The sequence below is a fragment of the Monodon monoceros genome, unplaced genomic scaffold (genome assembly GCF_005190385.1).
Source record: "Monodon monoceros isolate NGI ecotype Baffin Bay Population unplaced genomic scaffold, NGI_Narwhal_1 Super_Scaffold_12, whole genome shotgun sequence".
NCBI classification, from domain to species: domain Eukaryota; kingdom Metazoa; phylum Chordata; class Mammalia; order Artiodactyla; family Monodontidae; genus Monodon; species Monodon monoceros.
Window position 1 is genome coordinate 160,230,270 of NW_021703768.1, and position 24,508 is coordinate 160,254,777.

The following is a 24,508-nucleotide window of genomic DNA, read 5'->3' on the forward strand; positions in this document are numbered from 1 at the left end:
ATACAGGTGAGGAAGGGCTGGTATTTGCTGGCCCCTGAGCCCCAAGGTTTTCCAGAGCACTGCTCGCCGACACAAGCATTCATTTTCTATCGCTTGTCTCCCTGCTGAAACGGGAGCTCCAGGAAGCAGAGACAGAACTGGGTCTGCCCACGTTTGCACCCCGTGAAGATGCCTCAAGAAACGCTGATGGAGAGGAGGAGGGGTCCCGCAGAGCGGAGGGGAACCCCAGCATGAGGAAAGCCGACAGCCTCTGGATGTGCAAGCAGGAGGCTCTTCCTGTCTCTGCCACCCTGGCTGGGGAGCATAGGCCGCTTCTAGGGGAGTCCTCTGTGGGAGGGAGAAGCCAGGACCAGGGGCCCAAATGTCTCAGGGTCTGAGCGCCCGCGGGGGTCCTCAGGAGGATCCTCAGGCCGCGAGGTGGAGGCCTGGGAGGGGCCCCGGACCAGGTCCTGAGAGATGGAGGCTGAGACCCCGCCCGGCACCTGACACGACTGGCCCAACGTGAGAAGGAAGGTTTGGGAAATAAGATGATGGCTTCTGCTCCTGACCACCTGGGCCAAATCCCAAGAATTACACGGAAAGCAGACTTCGTTGCGGGTGACTACGTGGACACCGATACCAAGGATGTGTGGTTAACTCCCTCCTGAGTAGAGGTAAGCACAGAGCGAACAGATGCCACCAGCAGCCTCCGAAGCAATAATGGGTTCACTTCCACCCTCTCCGGCGACGAGAGGTGACCCGGAAGGGAGGCTGACGGGCGCTGGAGGGCGGTCTACGGGCTCCGCGAAGGCAGAGCCTCCCCTGTAGGCTGAGCGAGCGCCGGTGGGGTCTGCGCACCGCACTCCTGTACGCCGCTACCTGGTGTCATCCCGACCGGCCGAGCATCGCACGTCAGTGACACTAGGTGAACGGGAGGTCCATCTCCCCACCACACAGCCCCGCCTCGCCCGCGGCAGACTGACCGGGTGTGACGGTAGGGAGGCTGTGGCCATGGTGGGTGGGGGGGGAGAAGTGGTCTGATTCCGGATGGTTCTGAAGGCCAAGGGGCATCGGATGCGGGCTGTGGGCGGGGCGGAGGAGGGGGCACAAGGATGAGCCTCCAGCAGGACGGCGCTGCCCTGGATGAGCCAGGAAGGTGGCGGGAGGTGCAGGGTCTGCTGTGGGGTGGGGGCGGGGGGCGGTCAGGCCTCGGCCCGCGACAGACGTGCGCAGCTGCGCCTCCAGGCGGGCAGGCGCCCTTGGAGGCTCAAGGGTGGAGCTGACGGGAGAGGCCCAGCCTCGATGCCCACTGGGAAAGAGCCTTTCCCTCCAGGAGACCAGGCGGGGTCGTCGAGGTGGTGAGGGGGCCGGGGAAACTCCAAAAAACAGCAGCCCAACCGCGACCACTGCCGGAGGCCTTCGCCGCCATAATCTGGAGCAACTTCTAGGCAGAGCACCCAGCCCATGAAGCTGCCACAGCCCATCGCCAGCCCAGACTGCAGGGCACGGCTCTGTCACTACACCACCACCTGGAGGCTAAATCATCTTTGACAATTTATGTTTCTTGATTTAAAAAAAAAGGTCATACAATCTGAATACGATCCACCTAAAAGCGGGTCCTTCTCCCAGGGGCTGGAAATAGTCGTTTATGTACAGTAAGCATCGGCCACCTCTGCAGGGACCTACGATGGGGGTCCCTGAGTCAGCAGGGGTTGGGGGCCTCTCCCGATAGACCCGGGGACAGCAGAGGGGCAGGCCTGGCTGGCGTGGCTGCACCCACAGGCCACAGTGACACCCTGGTGAGGGACGGCATCTCCATTCCCAGCTCAACTTTCTCTGCCTCCTTCCTCCAAAACAGTCATCCCTCGTTTCCTGCCACCAAATCATGCGTTCCCCTGTTTTAAAGATGGCTCGAGGCCCACCTCTTCCCTCAGGGGCTCCCACACCAAGGCTGGAAGGTCCCTTCAACCCTCAGACCCCCTGGTCCGAGTCCCGAGGGCAGCCTGGGGAGCTGGGGTGACCCTGATGTCGGGTTGGGTCTGGAAGGCACAGCCCAGCCTTCCTGGGCTCTGGGCATCTCGCCACCCGGCACCAGGCTCTCCTGCCCGGGCGCGGGGACTGCAGCCGGTGGTGCCCAGGGACAACTGTCTCAGGTGAGCGCGGCGAACTAGGGCCACGAAGGGCTCTGCAGGACACATGGCCGTCTGTCACCAGGACACACCCTAGCTCTCTCCCCGCCCTCCCTGCCCAGACAAGCTCCCGGCCGGCTGACTGCAGCGCGTGGGGTCGACTCTTTACCGAGACCTTCTTTCTGTCCTCTTTGAGTCGCCAAGCCTCAGATCCTACTTCTTACGGCTCCCGGTGGAAGAAAACGACCCAACCACAAATCGCCAGAAAGAAACGGACACAGGGAGGATCTTCCTGCTCAGAAACTAAACTCAGGAACGGAAACTGGTTTTGGAGGAGCAACCAAGGCAAGCCCGCCTTCCGGAGGAAAAGTGTTAGAAAGCCAGAGGCATCCCTGCAGCCAGAGACTGAGGCTCACGCGTTTCACATAGACATTTTAAACTTCCCGCGGATACGCCGCCGCCGGCCTGGGGTCCGCACCCATCCTGCCTTCCTCATGGCTCTCTGGGGCTGCCCTAGCGCCTGGCCTCGCAGGCTGTGCCGTGGCCACGTTGTCTGCTCGAGATCTGAAGAACTCTGGTCCCCGAGCAGAGGATGCCGTCTTGCGGACTTTCTACACGCTCCACTCTAAGGCTGCAGCTTCCCTTCTCCAGACCTTCCCACCAGGTGACATCATCCGGCAGTGATGGACAACAGGGTGGCCACGACCCACCTAGCCTGGGGCCTGACGGACTTTTGTTTTTCCTTCGAGACGACCGGGATGAGGCTGCTCTTCCTCCAGTGACCAGCCCTCTGAGGCTCAGCCAATGGGCTGGAGGTGCTGGCCACGCCTGTGCCCCCCGACAAACCCAGAACCTCCTGGATCTTTCCCTAGTGGGCTTTCTGGCCCCGCACCCCAAATCACTCACTTTGAATGTCGGCCAGTATGAAAGTCTTGCTGGGGTCACAGCTGGGATCGGGTACAACTAAAGGGGACTTTTCTTTGATGTTTTAATTCTCAAAAGGATGCCAATCCCAACCCAAGTGCTTTAGAAAAGCTGCCCGAAGTGCGCTCTGAACTCCTGCGGGCTGTCCTACCTCCAAACTGCCGAACAAAGGTCCAGTCAAGTTAAAGCCGAATTGAGGGCGTTTGGAGAAGTAAGGGGAAAAGGGAGGAGTGGGGGGGGCGACAGGAGCTTTCCCTCCTCAACTGTCCCCAGAAGCCGAGTCCCTGCACTGTCATCTCTGCCCAGCCCCGTCCTGCCACTCAAAGCCACCCAGAGGCAAAGACCTTTGCGCCCTCCTGGCCTTGGGGCCTACGATCATGTGGTGTCCCCATCAGAGAAAGGTCTTATGCAGCTAAAATCAATAGGAATTAGTTGCTTTGCCCTTTTGTCAAATTACCAATTTTTTTTTATTTTCAAAAAGCTGATCACAGGAAAATTAGCTAAGAACGTTTATGGCACCCCCAATCCGGTGTCATTTCTTGGTTGTGGCTTGTCTGAGTACGAATTTATTTACAGTGCTTATCCTCTGCCAGGCATGGTGGGGAGGACGTTACATACACTAAGCAGTTTAATCCCTGTTTCCCCCCAAGGAGGGAGGTGCTGTCACCCCACTTTCACAAAGGAAGAGCCTGCCTTAATTTCCCTTCGCTGTGGAAGGACGTTTTTGCTGAGTGTAGAAGTCTAGATGGGTTCCCCCCTCTGCACCTTTTCGGCACTTTAAAGGTGTCAACTCACTGCTTTTTTTTTTTTCGGCTGTACCGCGCGGCTTGCGGGATCTCCGTTCCCTGAACCAGGGACTGAACCAGGGTCATGGCAGTGAAAGCCTGGAATCCTAACCGTTGGGCCACCGGGGAACTCCCTGTTCGTTTTTAAAATGCCTACGAAGGTGACAAGCAGAGCAGGGCAGACCAGCAGGTTGACACACACTTACATGACTGTTGAGTAAACCGCTTTTGTGTGATGTGATCCCTTCGCTTTTTTGGAGGTTTTCAATCGCCATTTCAAGCTAAAGAAAATGTGCGCAGAAACAAAACAAAACAAAATGGAAAAAAAAAAACAAAAACGAAGTCAGATGGTTAGCATTAGCCAAGATTGGTTTGTATTAATATCCAAATAAAGATCCGAGTGCCTACAAGATAGAGAGCAGGCTGGACACAGGCGGGGCGTGGGGGGTGGGCGGGGGGGTGGGTTAGGTCGGGGGCCGAAGCCTCAGCAGGAGCATTGCTTCGTCACGTGCAGAGGAGCCCAGGAGCCCGTCAGACACCAGCAGCAGAGGGGGCCCTACTGTCTACACTGGCAGCCGAGTTCTAACACGTCTGCACGTACACATGCACACCGGGAATGCTTGGTCACTGCGCAAGTTCAAGTGTAAGCAAAGCCAGCATGATAACCGCCTGCTGCTCCCCAAATCCATCGTCTGCACTGGGAGAGTCAGAGGACCACAGACCCGGGGACAGTTGATGGCACTGGTTTCCCGGCCAGCCTGCCCTTGTTGCAAAGCCCAGGGTCTCCCAGCTGGAGGGCTTTGGGAAAATACCAGTAGGCCACGACCCCAGCCCTGCCATTGGGAGGCGCAGGACCCTGGGGCCACGGAGATGAGACAGCTCACAGAGGGGTCCTCCTGGGGGAGGGCCTCTGAGATGGGTCCTCAGACCTCACAGAGGCGAGGGCTGAGGGGCCATGGCAGGTCTATGCAAAGGAAGAGACATCCGGCCGAGTGTGGCAACCACCACATCTGAGCCCGACTTGTACATGAAAAATGCAAACATAAGCTCTGCTGGAGGCAATGACCCTTAAACATCCAGGGGAGGCAAAGACCACAGAGACGATTCTGTAAAAAGCAGGCCCAGCACTTTCAGAAAGTGCAGCTGGACCACTTCCCCAGAGCTGAGTTCAGGAACGAGGGGTTTCTGCTTCGCCCCCCACCTCTTCTGACCACTGTTGAGAACATCTACTCTTGCCACTGCTATTCAACACTGTACTGGAAACTCTAGCCAGGGTCATTAGGCCACAGAAGAAAATAAAAGGCATCCACACAGGAAAGGAAGAAGCAAAACTACCTCTATTTGCAGACAGCATGATCTTAAATATGGAAAGGATCGCCCCCAAAAGTATCAGCACCCGGGTTGCAAGATACAAGATCAATATACAAAAGTCAATTATATTTCTAAATAACGAACGATATGAAAATGAAATGGAGAAAACAATCCCATTTGCAATAGTGTCAGAGAGAATAAAATACCTAGGAATAAATTTAACCAAGGAGGTGAAATACTTGTACACTGAAAAAACTATGAAACACTGTTGAGAGAAATTAAAGACGACCCAAACAAACAGAAAGATGTCCTATGTTCATGGATTGGAAGGCTTACTATTAAGATGGTAATACTGTCCTAATTGACCTGTAGACTCAATGTAGTCTCAATCAAAATTCTCTACAAAGCTTCCAGCTGCCTTTTCAAATGGACAAGTTGATCTTAAAATTCATATGGCATTGCAAGGGACCCCAAATAACCAAAACAATCTCGAAAAAGAAGCACCAGGTCGAAGACTCGTAAGTTCCCATTTCAAAACTGATTATAAAGTTACAGTAACCACAACAGTGCAGTACTGGGATAGGACAGACATATAGATCAATGGGATAGAATTGAGAGTCCAGAAATAAACCCATACATCTAGGGTCAACTGACTTTCAACAAGGGTGTTTAGACCAGTTAATGGAGAAAGAATATACTCTTCAACGAACGGTGCTGGTATAAATAGATAGTCACGTGCAAAAGAATGAAGCAGGACCGTTACCTCACACCATATACAAAAATCCACTCTAAAGGGATCAAAGAACTACATGTAAGAGCTAAAACTATAAAACTCTTAGAGGAAAACATGAGGTAATCACATAAAATAAGGTTATCTCCATGACCTTGGATTTGGGAATAGAATCTTAGATATGACACCAAAAGCACAAACAAAAAATAAAAGATAAAAACCTTTAAAAAAGATAAGTTGGACTTCATCAAAATTAAAAACTTCTGTATGTCAAAGGACACTATAAAGAGAGTGAAGAGACAACCCACGGAATGGGAGAACATATTTGCAAATCATGTATCTAATAAGGGTCTTATATCCAGAATATTATAAAAAACTATGGAGACTCAACAACAAAATGATAAAATGACACAATTAAAAAATGAGCAATGAACACCACATTGTTAATCAGCTATGCTCCAATATAAAATAAAAAGTTTTAAAAAATGGGCAAAGGCCTGGAATAGGCATGTCTCCAGTAAGCACATAAAAAGATGCTCAACATCATTAGTCATTAGGGAGATACAAACTAAAGCCACAGTGAGGTACCACTCCACACCCACTAGGTTGGCTATTAAGAGAAAAAAGGAAAGTAACAAGTGTCAGTGAGGATGTGGAGAAACTCGAACCCTCCTCAGTTGCTGGTGGGACTGAAAAATGGTTCAGCTACCGTGGCAAACAGCTGTTAAAATATAAACTCAGTTAAACCACATGACCCAGCAATTTCACTCTACCCAAGATAATTGAAAACAGGTGTTCAAACAAAAACTTGCTCGTAGCAGCCTGATTCATAACGCAAAAAAAGCAGAAAAATACAAATGTCAGTCACTGATGAATGGATAAACAAGATATGGTCCGTACGTACAACTGAATATTATTCATCTCTAAAAAGGAATGAAGTTTTGACATATGTTACAATGTGGATGAGCCTTGAAAACATGATGCTCAGTGAGAGAAGCCAATCACAGAAGGCCACGTGTTGGGTGATTCCATTTGTATGAAACGTCCAAAACAGGAAAATCCAGAGACAGAGAGCAGATTAGTTGCCCTGGGGCTGAAGGAGGAGGGAATGGGAGGTGACTACTAACTGGTACAGGGTTCCTTTGGGGGTGATGAGAATGTTCTGGAACTCGACAGGGTAATGGTTACAGAACATCGTGAATGTACCAAATGCCACTGAATTACATGATTAAAATGGTGCATTTTATGTTATGTGAATTTTACCTCAATAAAAACTATACAACTAATTAAAAGAAAACTTTAGTCTTTCTTGCAATTTGAACGGATCTTTCACCCACATGCACGGTTTTGTAACAACATGCACTTGGTCACTTGGAAAATATTGGTTCACTGAGTTTGCAGATCTTCCAAATGTTGATACATTTCATCACACGGTATTGAAAAAAGTCACACTGGTTAATATCACCACCACCAACTTCAGCAAGATACCAGTTTTCCAAAATTCTATTTTTTTGTTTTTTTGGTTTGAGAACATATTGACAATAAAACCTGTCGTGTTTTCCTTGATATGTCAAGCTCACAACCGTTCAGTTTTGAGAAAATGTGTACCAAATCTTCGAGTCTGAATAATCATAATTTGCCTGTCATCCTTTCGAGGAAAAATAGCATTTCATGAAAAAAGTAGCTCGTTCTGCTCACAAGCCATTTGCCCATGAGCTTTTCCTCAAGACTGTCATCGTATTTTGGGAAGAAGCAGAAGCACTTTTCGTCACACAGAATATTAAAGTATTCTCGAGGATTGAGATTTAATAAAATTAATAGTTTTTACTGCTTCATCAGGGAATTCTTGAGTGAAACTAGCATTTGGTATTTCTTTTCTTTCTTTCTTTTTTTTTTTTTTTTACTGTGCGTGCATGATGGTGACGATTTCAGTGACTTCTAGAGACTCTGATGTGTCTGCTCTGATTTGTGCGTGGCTGTGTCAGCCGTGCTGGTTTTGCATCGTCGGGGCAAGTGTCAACACGCGGGAAACAGCAACTAACGGGTTAGTATTATTGTGAAAACAGTTTTGATCTCGTGGAGCTCCTGAGAGGATCCTGGGGACACCCAGAAGTTTGCCAGACATGTGTAAGACTGCTGAAAATCGTGCAGTTCCGAGTATTGTGGAAAAGAATACAAATGAACTTTTGCTTTGTAAGACCATCCTCAAAACCCCATAGCTATTAAATAGGGTCAGAACAAGCCCACTGATACCTTAAATTAACTTAATACACAGTGGAACCTCCCAAGGTGTTCACTGCGTTTTAAAATTAAGACGTCGGGTAAACCTCTGAAGGTGATGAAGTTCAGGACAACGTCACCAGTCCCCTTAGTTCAGATGGAGGAGTTGGTGCCCGGAAGTTAGGACCGGAGGCGCAGCGCAGTGCACCCAGCAGAGGGCGCTGTGGCGCCGCCTCCCAGCTCCAAGCTGAGGCCGTCCAGCTTCCTTCAAAAAGGAGCATCTCACGCTTGAAGTCTGGGGGCTGGAGTGGGAGGCTTCCTTACGGACCTGACCGAGGGATTCTTACTGCACAAGTACAAGAGGCTTGATAAGTCCTCTCAGTGGCTGGAAAAGTCAGTGTTTAATCTTTAGATATACTTAAATGGAAATTAAATTTATACTTGACTGGAGTTTAATTTTTTGTTATTTAAAAAATTTTATCAAAGTGGTACCTGCACAGGCCCACATTTCAAACTGTAAGGAAGAGCCAAGGATGGATGCAGAGGTGCCCCCTCGCTACCCTAGGGCCAGGCAGCTTTCCCTAAAATCGTTTCTGTTTTCTGAGCTTCTCAAAGATTTCTTTCCATCTTGGTATTATGCATACACTTGTCTACCTATTTCTTAACTTATCAGGAGCTTCATCTTTATTTCTGATTGGGTGCAGTGCAGCCCATATTCCTTTTTATTGGCCGTTTAATTTCATTGGTTTCTGCTGCGTGAATTACTAGCGGAATGCCTGGGGAAAAGGGCACACACATATCATGCTTTAGGCATTCGGGAGAAAGGAGGGGAGAAAATGCCTAACGACTTGTGATCAAAGATACAGCGTTTCAAGAACTCAACGTGATAGCAGAGCGCAGATAAGTTTTATTAACTCCCAAGTATATTAAAATTAGTTGGTTATTTAAAAATTTTTAAAGGAATTAAAAAAACTCCTTTCCTTTCATATAAAATCCTAGCAAAATTTTACCTGACATAAGGACTAGATTTGTGTCTTCTAAGTGAGGGTGGAGGTTACTTCTCCTCTGAATTCATTAGCGTCCACTGTAATGGCCATTCCATTTATAACACAATAACCTCATTAAAATGACCTGCCAGGACTTCCCTGGTGGCACAGTGGTTAAGAATCCTCCTGCCAATGCAGGGGACACGGATTCGAGCCCTGGTAGGGGAAGACCCCATATGCCACGGAGCAACTAAGACTGTGGGCCACAACTACTGAGCCCGCGTGCAAGGAGAAGCCCGTGCACCACAACGAAGAGTAGCCCGGCTTGCCACAACTAGAGAAAGCCCGCGTGCAGCAACAAAGACCCAACGCAGCCAAAAAAAAAAAAAAAAAAGACCTGCCAGGCCAAGGTCACCCCTGCAAAGGGCCAGCAATGACCAGTATCAAAGCAACACCTGTGGGCTTCCCTGGTGGCGCAGTGGTTGAGAGTCCGCCTGCCGATGCAGGGGATGTGGGTTCGTGCCCCGGTCCGGGAAGATCCCACATGCCGCGGAGCGGCTGGGCCCGTGAGCCATGGCCGCTGAGCCTGCGCGTCCGGAGCCTGTGCTCCGCAACGGGAGAGGCCACAACAGTCAACAGTGAGAGGCCGGCGTACCAAAAAAAAAAAAAAAAAAAAAAAACAAACAAGCAACACCCGTATCTCCAGGCTGGGTCTGCCATAATTTGATATCAGGACCACGCCTCCTGGGCCAGAAGTGGGAAGGGGGAGACGATGCTCCTGGAAAACCAGGGAGAAGTGGGGGTGAGGACAGAAAACTGCTGCAGTAAACGTCCTGTCCTAAAATACAGCTTATTAAGTGACCATAGAAGGAGGAAATAAACGTTTAAATGTTTTATGAACGCTTTTGAAGCTTTAAAGAAAATGGAGAGTATTTAAAAGAACCAAAGTGTCATGGCTGGAGTTCTGAGGGCAGGGATAGAAATTACGGAATTCTGCCTGGAGAAAGGCAACAGCTGCAGTTAAGGGCCAGATGGGAGGATGGAGAGAAGGGCAGGGCTCACCACTGGGGAGACGGGGAGGCTGGCTGGGGGAAATGGGCATTTTCAATCTGTCCAGTTTTATTTTGCTAATTAAACATTAAAAAATTATGTAGTAATTTTATATGCACTTGCCATACAAAAACCCGATTAGGCCAGTGACATACCAGTCTCCTTCCAGGGCCAGGACTGGGGTGGCGCCCATGAGGCGCCCAGGGCACCAAACTGAAGGAAGAGCTCATTGTCAAGGTCGTGCCATGACAGGGTCAGCCCCCGGAGGCGAGCAACTCCCTAAATTTGGTGCCCTGGGCACCTCGCTTGCCCCGCCCCATCCCGGCCACACCTCAGCTTCTCCCAGGCCTCCACCAATTCCCACTCAGGAGAGGAGGCCCCTCCCTTCCCTAACAGCCCAGTGTGCGTCCATGAGGGGGCGTGGCTGTGTGCCAATGAAACTTTATTTACAAAACCAGGGGGCCGGCAGGATTTGGCTGGAGGGCAGCACTCTGCCGCCTCTGCCCCCAGAGATTTACTAAGCAATTGTAAATCACTCACACAATTGCATTGTATGGATTATACTTTACTGCTAAACTGATTTTTTAAATTTTTAGGTAGAGAGGGCATCGTTGCACAGCACCATGGATGTCCTAAATGCTACCGAATTATGCACTTTAATATGGTTAATTTTATGTTATATGAATTTTACCTCAATAAAAAATGTATAAGGTAATGCATGCATGTGGTTAAAATTCAAATAGAAGAAAAAGGTATAAAAAAAGTAAGTCTTCCTCTTTTCTTTCTACCTCACGGAGATAATCTTTTTTGGTAATCATTTTTACCAGCTAACATGTTTACTTCTTCTTGTAGTTCCCAGAACTTTAAAAAATATAGTTCTACTTCTTAATTTATCAATTGAAAAATTTTTAACTTTTAAGTTTGGAAATAACTCCAGATTGTATAAAAAGTTGCAAAAATAGCACAAAGCATTCCCATATGCCCTTCAGCCAGGCTCCCCAAATGTCAACATCTTCCGTGACCCGGAAATTAACCCCCACTCAACACTGTTAATCGATCGGATCACTTGATGAAAGTCCTGTTTGTGGGCCAGGATCCAATCGGGGGTCACACACTGTGCTCATTTACATACGGAGCCATGAAAGAAAACAGTAGGAACACAAGGAACAGATGAAGGAAATTAGGAAGAGGCTTTTATTAGATGGATGACCCATGTAGCCCTTGACATGGTAAGTGGGTTTGTGTTACTCTAAACAGGATGATGACTTCTCTGGTAAGTTAATTGAGACTCTTCAGAATAAGAACCGGAGTGCCTTCCAGTACGCATTCTTTAATTCTGTCACTTAAAGCAGAGCACAGATGAACTTTAGATAGATCTTTCAAAGGGGCACTGCTCCCACCTTTGCAAAGAAACTTACAAAACCACATTCAAAAGTGATGATATTGGGACTTCCCTGCTGGCGCAGTGGTTAAGAATCCGCCTGCCAATGCAGAGGACACGGGTTCGAGCCCTGGTCCGGGAAGATCCCACATGCCGCGGAGCAGCTAAGCCCGTGTGCCACAACTACTGAGCCTGCACTCTAGAGCCTGTGAGCCACAACTACTGAACCTGCGAGCCACGACTACTGAAGCCCGCGCGCCTAGAGCCCGTGCTCCGCAACAAGAGAAGCCACTGCAAGGAGAAGCCTGTGCCCAGCAATGAAAAGCAGCCCCCGCTCACCGCAACTAAAGAAAGCCCGTGCACAGCAACGAGGACCCAATGCAGCCAAAAATAAATTTAAAAAAAAAGTGATGATATCATTAGATGTTTGTCAAAACTCATAGAACGTACAACATAGGGTGAACCCTGATGTCACCAAGGGCTTTAGTTAATAATGATAATGGGTCAATATTGGCTTATTGGCTGTAACAAATGCACCAAACGTAGATGTTAATAATAAGGAAAGCTGCGTGGGGTACAGGGTGGGGCATTACGGGAATTCTCTGTACATCTGCTCGATTTTTCTGTAAACCTGAAATTGCTCTAAGAGAAAGTCTATTAAAAGGATAAAAAGTGATGATGAATTATTTATTTATGGCCAACCCATGGGGCTTGCGGGATCTTAGTTCCCCAACCAGGGATTGAAACCATGCCTCCTGCAGTGGAAGCACCGAGTCTTAACCACTGGACTGCCAGGGAAGTCCAATGATGAATATTTTAGAGAAAAAGCGGATGTACTATTGGCGAAACTCCTTTATCAAATAATGTGCTTTTGCCGGCAAACGTTTTGCTCTTGTGGTTGGACAAAAGCTCTGTGCAGGGGGCGAGGAAGTTTCTAGTGAATGCCCAGTAGGCGTGTGGGTTCGTAGTCCAGTCAAGATATCCTGGGTCTTCCCTGAAAACACAGCCTCCAGAGAAGAGCTGCTTAGCGGTTGGCGATCCATCGTGAGCTGTGACGCTGCATGGATGGTGCACCAGGCCCATGGGCCACCAGGAAGGGTCGCCGTGAGAATGGAGGTACCCGAGTGGGAAGCCAGTCCACACACAGGGAGCCGTGGACGGTCCAGGGTCCCCGCTGGCCTTGACTCAACACTCAGGACTGAAGCAGGTCCCTTACAGACACATCCACTCGAAGCGGCCGCAAGACCATCTTCCCAGCGAGCTGGATACAGGATAGAAGATTCGTCTCTTCTGTATCCACATGTGCTGGTGGTCAGAGCGAAGATGCTCGCTGGAGTTTTGAAAGCAGGAGCTGCATTTCTGATGACTCAGCAAAGAAATGCCTATGATTTCAAGTGGCACATCTCAGGGATGTCTGCTGTAGCTTGAACACTGCAGAACTTGAACCTATCATTCCAGGGCCCCGAGTATTGTGACTTTTAAAAAATATTCTTTTTCATATTCTTTTCCAGTATGGTTTATTACAGGATATCGAATATAGTTCCCTGTGCTATACAGTAGGTCCTTGTTGTTTGTCTATGTTATACATAGTAGTTTGTATCTGCTAATCCCAAACTCCTAATTTATCCCTCCCCTACCCCCTTTCCCCTCTGGTAACTGGAAATTTGTTTTCTATGTCTGTGAGTCTATTTCTGTTTTGTAAATAAGTTCATTTGTATCATATTTTAGATTCCCCATATAAACAATATCATATGGTATTTGTCTTTCTCTGTCTGGCTTACTTCACTTAGTATGATAATCTCTAGGTCCATCCATGTTGCTGCAAATGGCATTATTTCATTATTTTTTATGGTTGAGTAATATTCCATTGTGTATACATGTACCACATCTTCTTTATCCATTCATCTGTTGCTGGACATTTATGTTGTTTCCATGTCTTGGCTATTGTAAATAGTGCTGCTATGAACATAGGGGTGCATGTATCTTTTTGAATTAGAGCTTTGTCTGGATATATGCCCAGGAGTGAGATTGCTGGGTCGTATGGCAGTTCTATTTTTAGTTTTTTGAGGAACCTCCATACTGTTCTCCATGGCGGCTGTACCAATTTACATTCCCACCAACCGTGTAGGAGGGTTCCCTTTTCTCCACACCCTCTCCAGAATTTATTATTTGTAGACTTTTTTTTAAAACAAATTTATTTTATTTTATTTATTTATATTTGGCTGCGTTGGGTCTTCATTGCTGCGTGTGGGCTTTCTCTAGTTGCGGCGAGCCGGGGCTACTCTTCATTGTGGTGCGCGGGCTTCTCATTGCGGTGGCTTCTCTTGCTGCAGAGCACAGGCTCTAGGCGCACGGGCTTCAGTAGCTGTGGCGCACGGGCTTAGTCGCTCCACGGCATGTGGAAACTTCCCGGACCAGGGATCGAACCCGTGTCCCCTGCATTGGCAGGCGGATTCTTAACCACTGCGCCACCAGGGAAGTCCCTACTTGTAGACTTTTTAATGATGGCCATTCTGACCCGTGTGAGGTGGTACCTCATTGTAGTTTTCATTTGCATATTGTGACTTTTAATATTAAGATCTCAGTTTTTTCGAAAAAGACCCAAAGTGTTCCATGGGGCTGGGCTGCTGAGACTCTGCTGCACACATCCAGACAGGAGGATTTTCCTCACTTGGGGGTGGAAGACATTGATGATGCTTTCTTAGGTGTGTTTGAAAATCACATCAGATACCACAAAGCTTACAGAAGCTGAACGCAACCAGAGAAGGATGGAACCCATGTGCCGCCATCCTCCAAGGTGAAGCGCTGGCCCTTCCAGCTTCTATGTAGCTCTTGCTTATGCACCAGTTGTCTGGCCTGCCTGAGTGGGGTCGCCAGGGCAGGCAGCCCCCAACCTCCGTGGGACTGGAGCACCCAGGGCCACCACTGCCTATGTGCTGGCCCTCTCTGACTTCCTGGAAATGCAGAGTCCAACGGGTCTTGACCAGAACAGGTCCCAGAGCCCTGATGAGACATTGCAATGGTACATCCCCTCACGGACAGGGACGCTGTATTTTTATCATCTTCAAAATTGGATAGATGATTTGTCTTCATCAGCCTCCACTGCGTGGCCCAGGGGGGCCGCCTGCTTGGGCATGGTGGCAGGGGGGCTTTTCCTCATGCAGCCCCGGAGCCCCCAGAGTCTCCCCTTGTTACAACCCAAAGAGCATACCTCTCAGCTTAGCATCTCTGCTCCATGGGGTCAAAAATAAAAAGCACAACAGGAAAAGTTATCAAAAATTTACTGTTTGGGCAATTCACTTCTAAGATTTCAATACTGATGAAATTTTAACCAGAAATGAGATTCAAGAAAATGTGTCACTGAAAGTCTGAAGTCCCTCACTGGGGCTGTAGGTGCCGATTTGCTCTGGTCTTTGTGCTCTGTTTGCAGGATTAACTTGAAGTCCCTGGAAACACAACTCTGACATAAGAAAACTGATAGACTTTGTGAAAATGCCGGATCCAGGAGCCATCGTTATTTCTCTCGCAACCTCAGGGCCGGTCCTGTTCCTGGCTCTTGGTTGGATCTCTGCTGATCCTTGTGAGATGTCCCCACACCAAAAGCAAGTCAAAGAACCACAACAGAGCAGAGGGAGTCTGGAGGCATATCCTCATCGAAGGTGATAACTCCTGGAGCTTTTGGGGCTGGGGGTGGGCAGGGTGCCAAAACATAGCCTGGTCATGGATTTCCAACTGATTTAAAAACTCGATTCTTCTAGTGCAACCCAGACATCAGACTACAGTAACCAGGCGGCCCGGGGTCTGAGCTGCACGTTTGTTTCCAGCGAGGCAGTGTGGACTGGAGAGAATATCATGACCTGTGATCTCAGGAGGTCTGTGACCTGCGACCCTAGCTTATTCACTATTATGAGTTGATGCAGTTTGCTGATGTGGAGACGTCACATTCGTGAAACTTAATGTAGTCTGTGAGGCAGGCTTCTGATCAACGGCAGCTCTACACTCAGGTCTGCCAGCCAATCCTCTGAGGTTGTGCTGAGGACCCTGGAGGGCCCAAGTGAGGCAAGGGACAGGCTGGTGCCCCTGGGATGGAGTGGCAGGCACCACCCCACAGTCACCGCTCTAGACAGCAAATGACTTCTCTCCATGCCTGTCCTCAGAGCCAGGTCCTGGGGAGCACCCTGGACATAGAAAGGGAGAGAACAGCTAAGCTCAGAGGGCCTCTAATGTCAGGGTGACCCGGAAACACATCAGGACCAAGAGAACAGGGATGAGGCTCGAACATCATCTTCTATTTCAGATTAAGCCCACACAAAAATAGGAAGTTTTTTTTGTTTTTTTTTTGCGGTACGCGGGCCTCTCACTGTTGTGGTCTCTCCCTTTGCGGAGCACAGGCTCCGGACGCGCAGGCTCAGTGGCCATGGCTCACGGGCCCAGCCGCTCCGCGGCATGTGGGATCCTCCCGGACCGGGGCACGAACCCGCGTCCCCTGCATCGGCAGGCGGACTCTCAACCACTGCGCCACCAGGGAAGCCCAGGAAGTTATTTTTTAATTGACAATCAATCAATAGAATCCATCACACTCATAGTCTAAAGAAGAAAAAACACGTGATCATATCTAAGAAAAAAGCGTTTGGCAAAACTCAACATCCAATTATGATAAAGACTCTCAGAAAACGAGGAATAGAAGGAAACTTCCTCAACCTGAAAAAAGGCATTTGTGAAAAACATACAGGTAACATTACACTTAGGGGTGAAAGACTGAAGCTTTTCCCCTAAGACTGAGAACAAGGCAAGGATGTCCACTCTCACCACTCTTACACAGCATCGTACTGGATGTTCTAGTCAGTGCAATAAGGCGAGAAAAAGAAATAAAAGTCACCCACACTGGAAAAAAACTAAAACTGTTCCTATTTGCAGACCACAAAAAACTCCTCTTAGAACTAAAGACTGAGTTCAGCATGGTCACAGGAGGCAAGGTCAAGAACCAGAAATCAACCATACTTTTGTACACTAGCAATGAACAGCTGAAAACTGAAATTTCAAATCAGTACCATTTAAAATAGCTCCAGAGGTCTTCCCTGGTGGTCCAGTGGTAAAGAATCCGCCTTCCAATGCAGGGGACGCGGGTTCAATCCCTTGTCAGGGAACTAAGATCCCACATGCCGCAGGGCAACTAAGCCCGTGCGCCACAACTACTGAGCTTGCGCGCCTCAACTAGAGCCTGCATGCCGCAAACGATAGAGCCCACGCGCCCTGGAGCCTGCGCGCCACAACTAGAGAGAGAACACCCGCACACCACAAGAAGCCCACGCGCCGCAACAAAGAGCCCGCATGCTGCAACTACGACCCAACATAGCCAAAAAAAAAAAAAAAGCTCCAAAACCAAAAAATACTTAGGCATAAATATAACAAAATAAGTACAGGATCTGCATGCTAAAAATGACCAAATGTTGATGAAAGAAATCAAAGAAGATCTAAATAAATGGAGAAAACACACCACGTTCATGGATTGGAAGACCCAACATAGTAAAGATGTCAATTCTCCCCAAATTGATACACAGCTTTAAAGCTGTTTAATCAAAATCTCACTAGGATTTTTTTTGGAAATATAGATAAACTGATCTAAAATATATATAGAAAATTCTAAATTTATATAAATAGCCAATACAATACTGAAGAATAAAGTGAGAGGAGCCAGTCTACCCATTTCTGAGACTGACTAAAGCTGTCGTAATTAAGACAGTGTGGTATTGGTAAAGGGACAGGCAGGTAGATAAATGGAACAGAACAGACTGTTCTGAAATAGGCCAATTGATTTTTTTTGTCTGCATTAGGTCTTCATTGCTGCACGTGGGCTTTCTCTAGTTGCGGCGAGCGGGGGCTACTCTTCATTGTGGTGTGCGGGCTTCTTATTGCAGTGGCTTCTCTTGTTGCGGAGCACGGGCTCTAGGCGCGTGGGCTTCAGTAGCTGTGGCATGTGGGCTCAGAAGTTGTGGCTCACGGGCTCTAGAGCGCAGGCTCAGTAGTTGTGGCATACGGGGTTAGCTGCTCCACAGCATGTGGGATCTTCCCGGACCAGGGATCGAACCTGTGTCCCCTGCATTGGCAGGCACTCTTAACCACTGCGCCACCGGGGAAGTCCCAGGCCAATTGATTTTTGACAAATGTGCAAAAGCAATCCGATAAAGGATAGTGTTTTTAACAAATGATGCTGGAACAACTGGTTGTTTCATATGCATAAAAATGAACCTCGACATAAACTTTACGTCTTATACAAAAGTTAGCTCAGAATGAAGCGGAGCTAAATGTAAAATGTAAAACTATAAAACTTTCCAAAGAAAACAGAGAAGAAAATGTTCATGACCTCGGGACAGGCGAAGAGTTCTCAGGCATGACATCAAAAGCACGATCTTTCCAAAAAAGAAAAACTGTTAAATTGGATTTGATCAAAATTATCGGGAAAAATTTTTTTTTCTCTGCAAAAGACACTTTAAAAAAAAATTTTTTTTTTTTTTTTTTTTTTTTTTTAAATTTTTGGCCGCAGAGCACAGCATGCGGGATCTTAGTTCCCCAACCAGGGGCTGAACCTGGGCTCCCTGCAGTAGAAGCGTGGAGTCTTACCCACTGGATCACCAGGGAAGTCCCCAAAAGACACTCTTAAGAGAATGAAAAAACACTTTAAAGACTGGGAGAGAATATTTGCAAATCACATATCCGGCAGGGGACTTGTATCCAGAATATACAAACAATTCTCAAAATTAACAGTAAGAAAACCAACAACACAGTTAAAAAATAAACAAACTTCAACTGACGTATCACCAAAGAACATACATGAAAGGCAAAGCCCCTGACCAGGTGCTGGCCATCGTTAGCGATTACGAAAATGCATGATGACAACCACAGTAAGATAACACCACACACCGATGAGAATGGCTAAAAAGAAAGATGCTGACAACACCCGACAACAAAAAATGCTGGTGACGAGGTGGGACGAGAGGAACTCACACCTGGCTGGGGGAGCTCGAAATGGTACCTCCCCCCACCCCGGGTAAACACGGGTGGTTTCGGATAAAGTTAAACATACTGTAGGAGCCAGCAATCCCATTCGTAGGTATTGACTGACCCCAAAGAAAGGAAAACATGTGTCTATACATGAGAGTCCTTCTAGCTGTTTTATTCACAATCACAAAAAACTGGAAGCAGCCCAAATGGCCCCGCAGCTGGTGAATGGAGGAACGAGCCGTTAGGGTCACAGAACATGACTCTGCAACAAGAAGGAACCACTGACTCACAGGACAGCTGGACGGGATCTCCAGGCTCCACACTGGGTGAAAGCAGCCAGTCACAAAAGGAGTCTCCTGGATGATCCCCTTTATACGGCATCCCCACAGAGACAAAAGTACAGTGACGGAGAGCAGACCCACGGGTGCCAGGGGTTGAGGGTGAGAGGAGGTCGTGACTACCAAGAAACACCCGAGGGAGCTTTGGGGGTTATGCAACCATTCTGTGTACTGATGTGGGGACAGATACCCGAGTCTGTACGTGAGTCAAAACTCATGGGTCTGTGCAGCCCACACCATCCACTTTACTCTGTGCTAATTTAAAAAATAAGAGTAAATGTGGGAAATAGAGTTTTCAAAGCAGATACATCTTTAAAGCAGGTAAGCCACCGTTTTGGACAGAGGTGTGGGGTACCAGTCCAGTATAGCTCTGCTTGGGTTCAGCCCAGTTTTCGCGGGGAGGTGTTGATCTCCGCCTGGGAGAGGCTGATGACGATGAGGACGGTCATGGTGGACCACCAGCGGCGGCAGCATCTCCCAGCACTGAGCTGCCTCCTCGTCTGCAACGCTCCCAGCACTGGCTACAGCCATCTACCCTCTGTCCTTACCAAGGGACGACCCGAGGTTCAAAGGCGGGGGCGCTTGTCGTAGGCTAGTGGGGTTCCGCCGCCCGTGCTCCCGGCTGCCTTCTACTCACCGTCCCTGCTGCTGCCGGGAGTCTATTCAGGGCCTAACCTGCTGCCCCCGAGAGCCTGGGACGTACATACCGTAGCGGGTGATGAGCGGGATGTGTGCGCCAGGGAGTGCCGGGTGCCGTCCATGCCCCCGTGGATGAGGTAGGCTCCCGCGCCGGAGACGATGGGGCTGCCCCCGACATCCATGGCGATGCCCACCATGCTGTGGGCGGGGACTGCCGTCGGGGAGGAGCCTGCCACGGTCACCTGGGCACCGCCCGGGGCCTCGAAGTACGACGCGGAGCTGCTGGGGGCGTACATCTGGGGTTCGGGGTTGTAGGCATACGCCGTCCGCCTGGCGGGAGAGAGAAGGCTTCACGTAAACGCCGGAAACCACGGCGCCGAGCACGTGGCTAAGTCAGACCCGGCTGTCAATACAGCGAGTTCACAGCCATGGTCTCCGAAAGCATTCGGGATCCCAGCTGATCCCTCAGCAACTGGTCATTTGCAAACCGCACGTGCAAATTGCACTCGACGGGGGCGGGGCTTGGTGGGTGGGGCGGGGCTTGGTGGGTGGAGCAGGGCTGGACCTGACCCTGGTTACTGGAGGTCTACTCCTGGGATAAGACCACGTAGAGCTGTACACACACACACACACACACACACACACACTCGTGTGCACACGTGCGCCTAAAGGCTGTGAAGCTGAATATGGCCCGATGTGGTGCCCTGGTTTTGATACCATCCTGCAGTCATAGAAGATGTCACCACGGGGGGTGCGGAGGCTGGGTGAAAGGTACAAGGGACTCTGGGCTAATTTCACAACTTCCTGGGAGTCTCTAGTTCTTTCAAACCAGAAAGTTTTTTTTTAAAAATATAATTGCATAATAAAAAGAATGTCTAAGGGATTCCAAGCATTTGTCTGAAATCCTTTAACATCTGGATCAAATCATTAACCATGTCGGTTGATGTACATCCGGCCGCAGCGAAAGGCGGTCAGTGGGGGTTTTTCCTCGGGGGTGGCTGAGGGAAGGCCCCTCTGGGGGACAGGGCAGCCTCTCCGGCCCCCGGGGGACGTCCTGTCTGACCGCAGAGCAGTCAAGCCAGGATGCTGCTGCGGAGGGTCCCCCAGAGCCTGCTGGGGGCTCACAGGCTGCACACGCGCTCCTCTGGGTCAGTGTGTGTCACGCCTTCAGTGTTGTGCTGCGGGCGCCCACGACTCCAGCAATCACATCTCTTTAACCGCAACCAAACCCTCCCGCACCCTCAGGACGGGAGTCGCGGAAACCAGAGGCAGAAACAAGCAAAAGGACGCGCATCCCGAGCACAGTGAGCTTCTGGGAAACGCATCATTTTCTGCCCCAAGCATCACGGAGTTTGAAGGCAGAAAACCCTAGACGTCCTTGACAAATGGAAGATCAAGTTTTACCAACATCAGAAAAAGCCAGAGGTTAACAGAGGCCAGGATGAAAAAGCAGAGATGGACACGGTTTCTGGATTGCAAAGGATATCTTCAGACTTAGAAGGTGTATTGGGTTTTTGGGTTTGTTTTTAAAGACTGCCTTTTCTAGAAGTAAAAGTATAACAGTCTGTGATTTCTGAAATCTCCACCAGGCTGTGATGTCCTTATGCCATTGTAATAGTTGGGACACATCACCCGAAGGGTAAGGGAAAGGATTCTGTGTAAACACATCCCCAAGGGAGCTCAGTGGGCGTCGTGACAGAAGGTTGGGATGTGGCCTACAGTCGGTTCCCTGTGAGGCCCCTTTCGGGGGAGGGGGAGGACACCACGTACAAGGCTCCGTTGGTGTAGACGGCTTCCCCCCCTTCCACGTACTGCACCTGGGGGGGATACACGTGCTGCACGGGCTGGACCTGAAACAACAGCAGATACTTGGTGTTACACGGAGTCTTCCTTGCTCAGGACTTCCAGATTATTCAGGCAGAAATATCTCCTATTGCCTTTTGTGAACACTTAGCACCACATCACAGTTGTCCTGCCCCCAGCTGGCACTTCTAAAAAAAACCAGGGGAGACAGTCACGTCAAGGCCACGTATTCCGGATGAGCCCAAACGGAAATGGAACCGCGGCGGGTCTGGGCCCCTATTCTGTGCGGGGAGGAGCCCAGCTCAGAGCAAAGGTGCAGAGCAGGGCTGGGGGGATGCCTGCGGTCTGCTGGCCACTGGGCAGAGGGGCCAGTCTTGCTGGACAGCAGACGCCAGAGATGTGGACGGAATGCGGACCTCGGAGCGCCCGATGCCCCCACGGCCCCTTGGCAGGGGAGGGGGCTCAAGCTGCTCATACGCTCCACCGCCCCCCTGCCACTCTTTTCGGTGGCCCTGGAGGCCGTCCCCAGCAACGGGTCGGGGTCCTGGGAGCCAAGCTGGAAGAGACTCTGAAGGTCTGAGCAGAATTAGCAGGAGCGCTGTACCTGGAGTGGGGCGGGGGGGGTGGAGGGAGGAGGCCGGTGGGAAGACCCCTCCCTCGTTGGTCAGTTCACAGCCTCAGCTGATGACCCCCAAGGGACTCGGGCCCTGCTGGTGGAGGCCCAGAGCTCTGTGTGCAGAACTTTGGGACCCCACCGCAGAGGGAGGCTTAGCAGGTCCCTGATTCAACCTTGTTTGGGGGTGAGAAAATCGAGGGCCAGTCTCATCGTGCCCTCTCTGTAGGCCTTCTCATGCAGCAGCAGGACAGGGCCGATTCCCACCTCTGAGGACAGCCCAACCCGGGGGACACATGCACACACACAACCCCCTTTGTCTTAGCGGACTGGGTAAGATGCAGCGGTCAGCCCCCAAGTCTGGGTGGCCCAGGAGAAACAGCAGGCACAGGCCCAACCCCACAGAGGAGGGCAAGCTTCTGGAATCACAGGAGTCGTGGTCGCCCCTCCCTCAAGGAGCTAAAGCAGGGCCGCTGGTTCCCTGCTAGCCCCCCACCCCCACCCCCATGCCTTCGCTTCTCCCCTAGGACCCCGAAAATCACACAGCACCAGGCAAACATCTCTAAACACCCTACTACTCTGGGCAGGAGCCCCTCGAAGGGAGAGGTGTGTCCTCTGGGGTCTCGCCATCTCCATATGCTCCTGGTTCCTTTCAGGCAGGAGCCTGAACGGATTTTAATTCAGCATCTTACAGAGCAGGAGTCGGCAAATTCTGGCCCTCGGGTCAAATCCGGCCCGCACGTTCTTATAAATAAAGCTTTATTGGCACACAGCCACACCATTCCTTTGTGACTTTCGCGAGTGTTGCATGGTTGTGCCAGAGACCATCTGGCCTGCAAAGCCAAAAAAGAAAAATGTACGGCTAGGCCTTTTCCAGAAAAGGTCTGCCAAACCCCTGCTCAGATCACGCCGCCTGTCTGAGCTGATGATCTGGGCTGCGATTTGGCTGGTGAGCCCACACATTCAAGCTTTCTTCTCAAATCATTTAATTTCACAAGAAGTGCCCGTCTGAGGGTCCAGCACTTGCCTGCAGATGAGTTTGCCTCCCCAGGGGGCTCGGTGCTCCTCCAATCCAGAAACCTCCTCTATCTGCCTGTGTGTCTACCGCTGCACCCCATGCTCTATCTAGGGGCTCGCCTGTGCCCCAAAGGCTGAATATCTGAATGAATGAAAGATCATAAGTTTTCTTCGCTTGATGCAACCTATCTGCAGCAAAAGATTTTTTTTTTTTTTAACACAGCTTCCAAAAGAACTTTCTGGTAAGGAACTGAACACATCAAACGAAAAGGAACAGCGACAACAGAAAAGCATGCATCATCGTTCAGACAGGGCTCCAAGGTGCTACGTGCCAACCTCGTCCCCAGTCACCTGTGCTGTGGTTACCTGCTGTGGCACCTGCTGCACTCTGGGGAGGGAGATGGGCTGCATCTGAGCCCCCTTCGGAGCCGAGCCTGCTGCCTGGACCAACACCCTCTAAAAGGGAAGGAAAGAGGACATTTAGGCTTGTCAGAGGTTAGTCCTGGAAACAAACACAGGTCACAGCTCAACTGCGCCCACTGTCGCTTTATGGAAACATAGCGGGACGGGTAGGAAAGGAGAGGTGGGCGCACACACATGCGGCTCAGGCTGACTTAGGCGGGCACAGTGGGGACTCGAGCACACGTGCACACACACACACACCCAGCAGCTTTGCCTCCTTGGGGTCGATAGTCATCAAGGTGACATGGGCTGAGAGCTGGATGCCGAGGCTGGTCGTCCACACCACCTCCTCCGCCGGACGAGCTGGGTCACACCCCATCGTTTCTCAGTATCCCCTGGACCTGTCCCCATTTTACACACGAGGGAAAAGGAAGCCTAGAATGGTCAAGGCCAGGTCTATGTCCTGCGGCCTCAGCATCAGAAGTTCTACAACCCAGACTCAGTCCAGGCCCCTCCTGGACTCCAAGACTGCCTCTCTGGGCCCCTGAGCCATCTTCCCAGTGTGGCTTTGTCACTTGGCCTGGAGGACTGGTTGGACAAAGCTAGGAAAACATGAAGGATCAAAACGTACCCTCAAGGTGAGGGAGGAAATAGAGCGCTTTGTTTCTGTAAAGGCTGGGCTTTGGAAGTCATCAACTGTGAGTCTATGATCGTCCCACTTGGACCCTAAGTATCACCAGTTGTGGTGATTCTGCGGGGCTTGGCTTTATAAACACCACTTGTTCTAATAAGGATTCAATACACTCGGTCCTCCAGAGGCAAAGAGAACACAGATGGTACAGAAATCAATAGGGTGGATGGATAAACCCACATGGGAACATCACTCAGCCAGAAAAAGGAGAGAAGCAATGACACTCGCTACAATGTGAATGGACCTTGAGAACATAACGCTCAGTGAGAGAAGCCAGACACAAAAGGCCATGCAGCCAGACACAAAAGGCCATTTACACGAAGCGTCCAGAACAGGCAAATCCACGGGGACAGAGAGTGCATTCGTGGTTGCCAGGGGCTGGGGGAGAGGGATGGAGGGTGACTGCTCATGGGGACGGGGTTTCTTCTTTGGGGGATGAAAATGTTCTGGAACTAGAGAGAGGTGGAGGTCGCAAAACACTGTGAATGTCTTAAACGCCACTGAATTG

At 49.9% G+C, this 24,508-nt stretch overlaps 1 protein-coding gene across 11 annotated transcripts in view; it reads right to left on the reverse strand.

Moving 5' to 3' along the window:
- RFX2 (regulatory factor X2) overlaps nucleotides 1-24,508 on the reverse strand; it is a 101,111-nt gene that overhangs the window by 22,932 nt on the left and 53,671 nt on the right. For 8 of the 11 annotated variants that reach the window (XM_029216295.1, XM_029216290.1, XM_029216291.1 and 5 more), the window contains 4 exons: nucleotides 23,274-23,363; nucleotides 21,245-21,324; nucleotides 19,543-19,804; nucleotides 4,024-4,098 (listed from right to left, as the gene is read on the reverse strand). In XM_029216295.1, the coding sequence (XP_029072128.1) occupies nucleotides 4,024-4,098; nucleotides 19,543-19,804; nucleotides 21,245-21,324; nucleotides 23,274-23,363 (507 nt within the window). The remainder of the gene's footprint in view (nucleotides 1-4,023; nucleotides 4,099-19,542; nucleotides 19,805-21,244; nucleotides 21,325-23,273; nucleotides 23,364-24,508) is intronic. The other 3 variants (XM_029216297.1, XM_029216296.1, XM_029216293.1) reach the window with 1 other exon arrangement.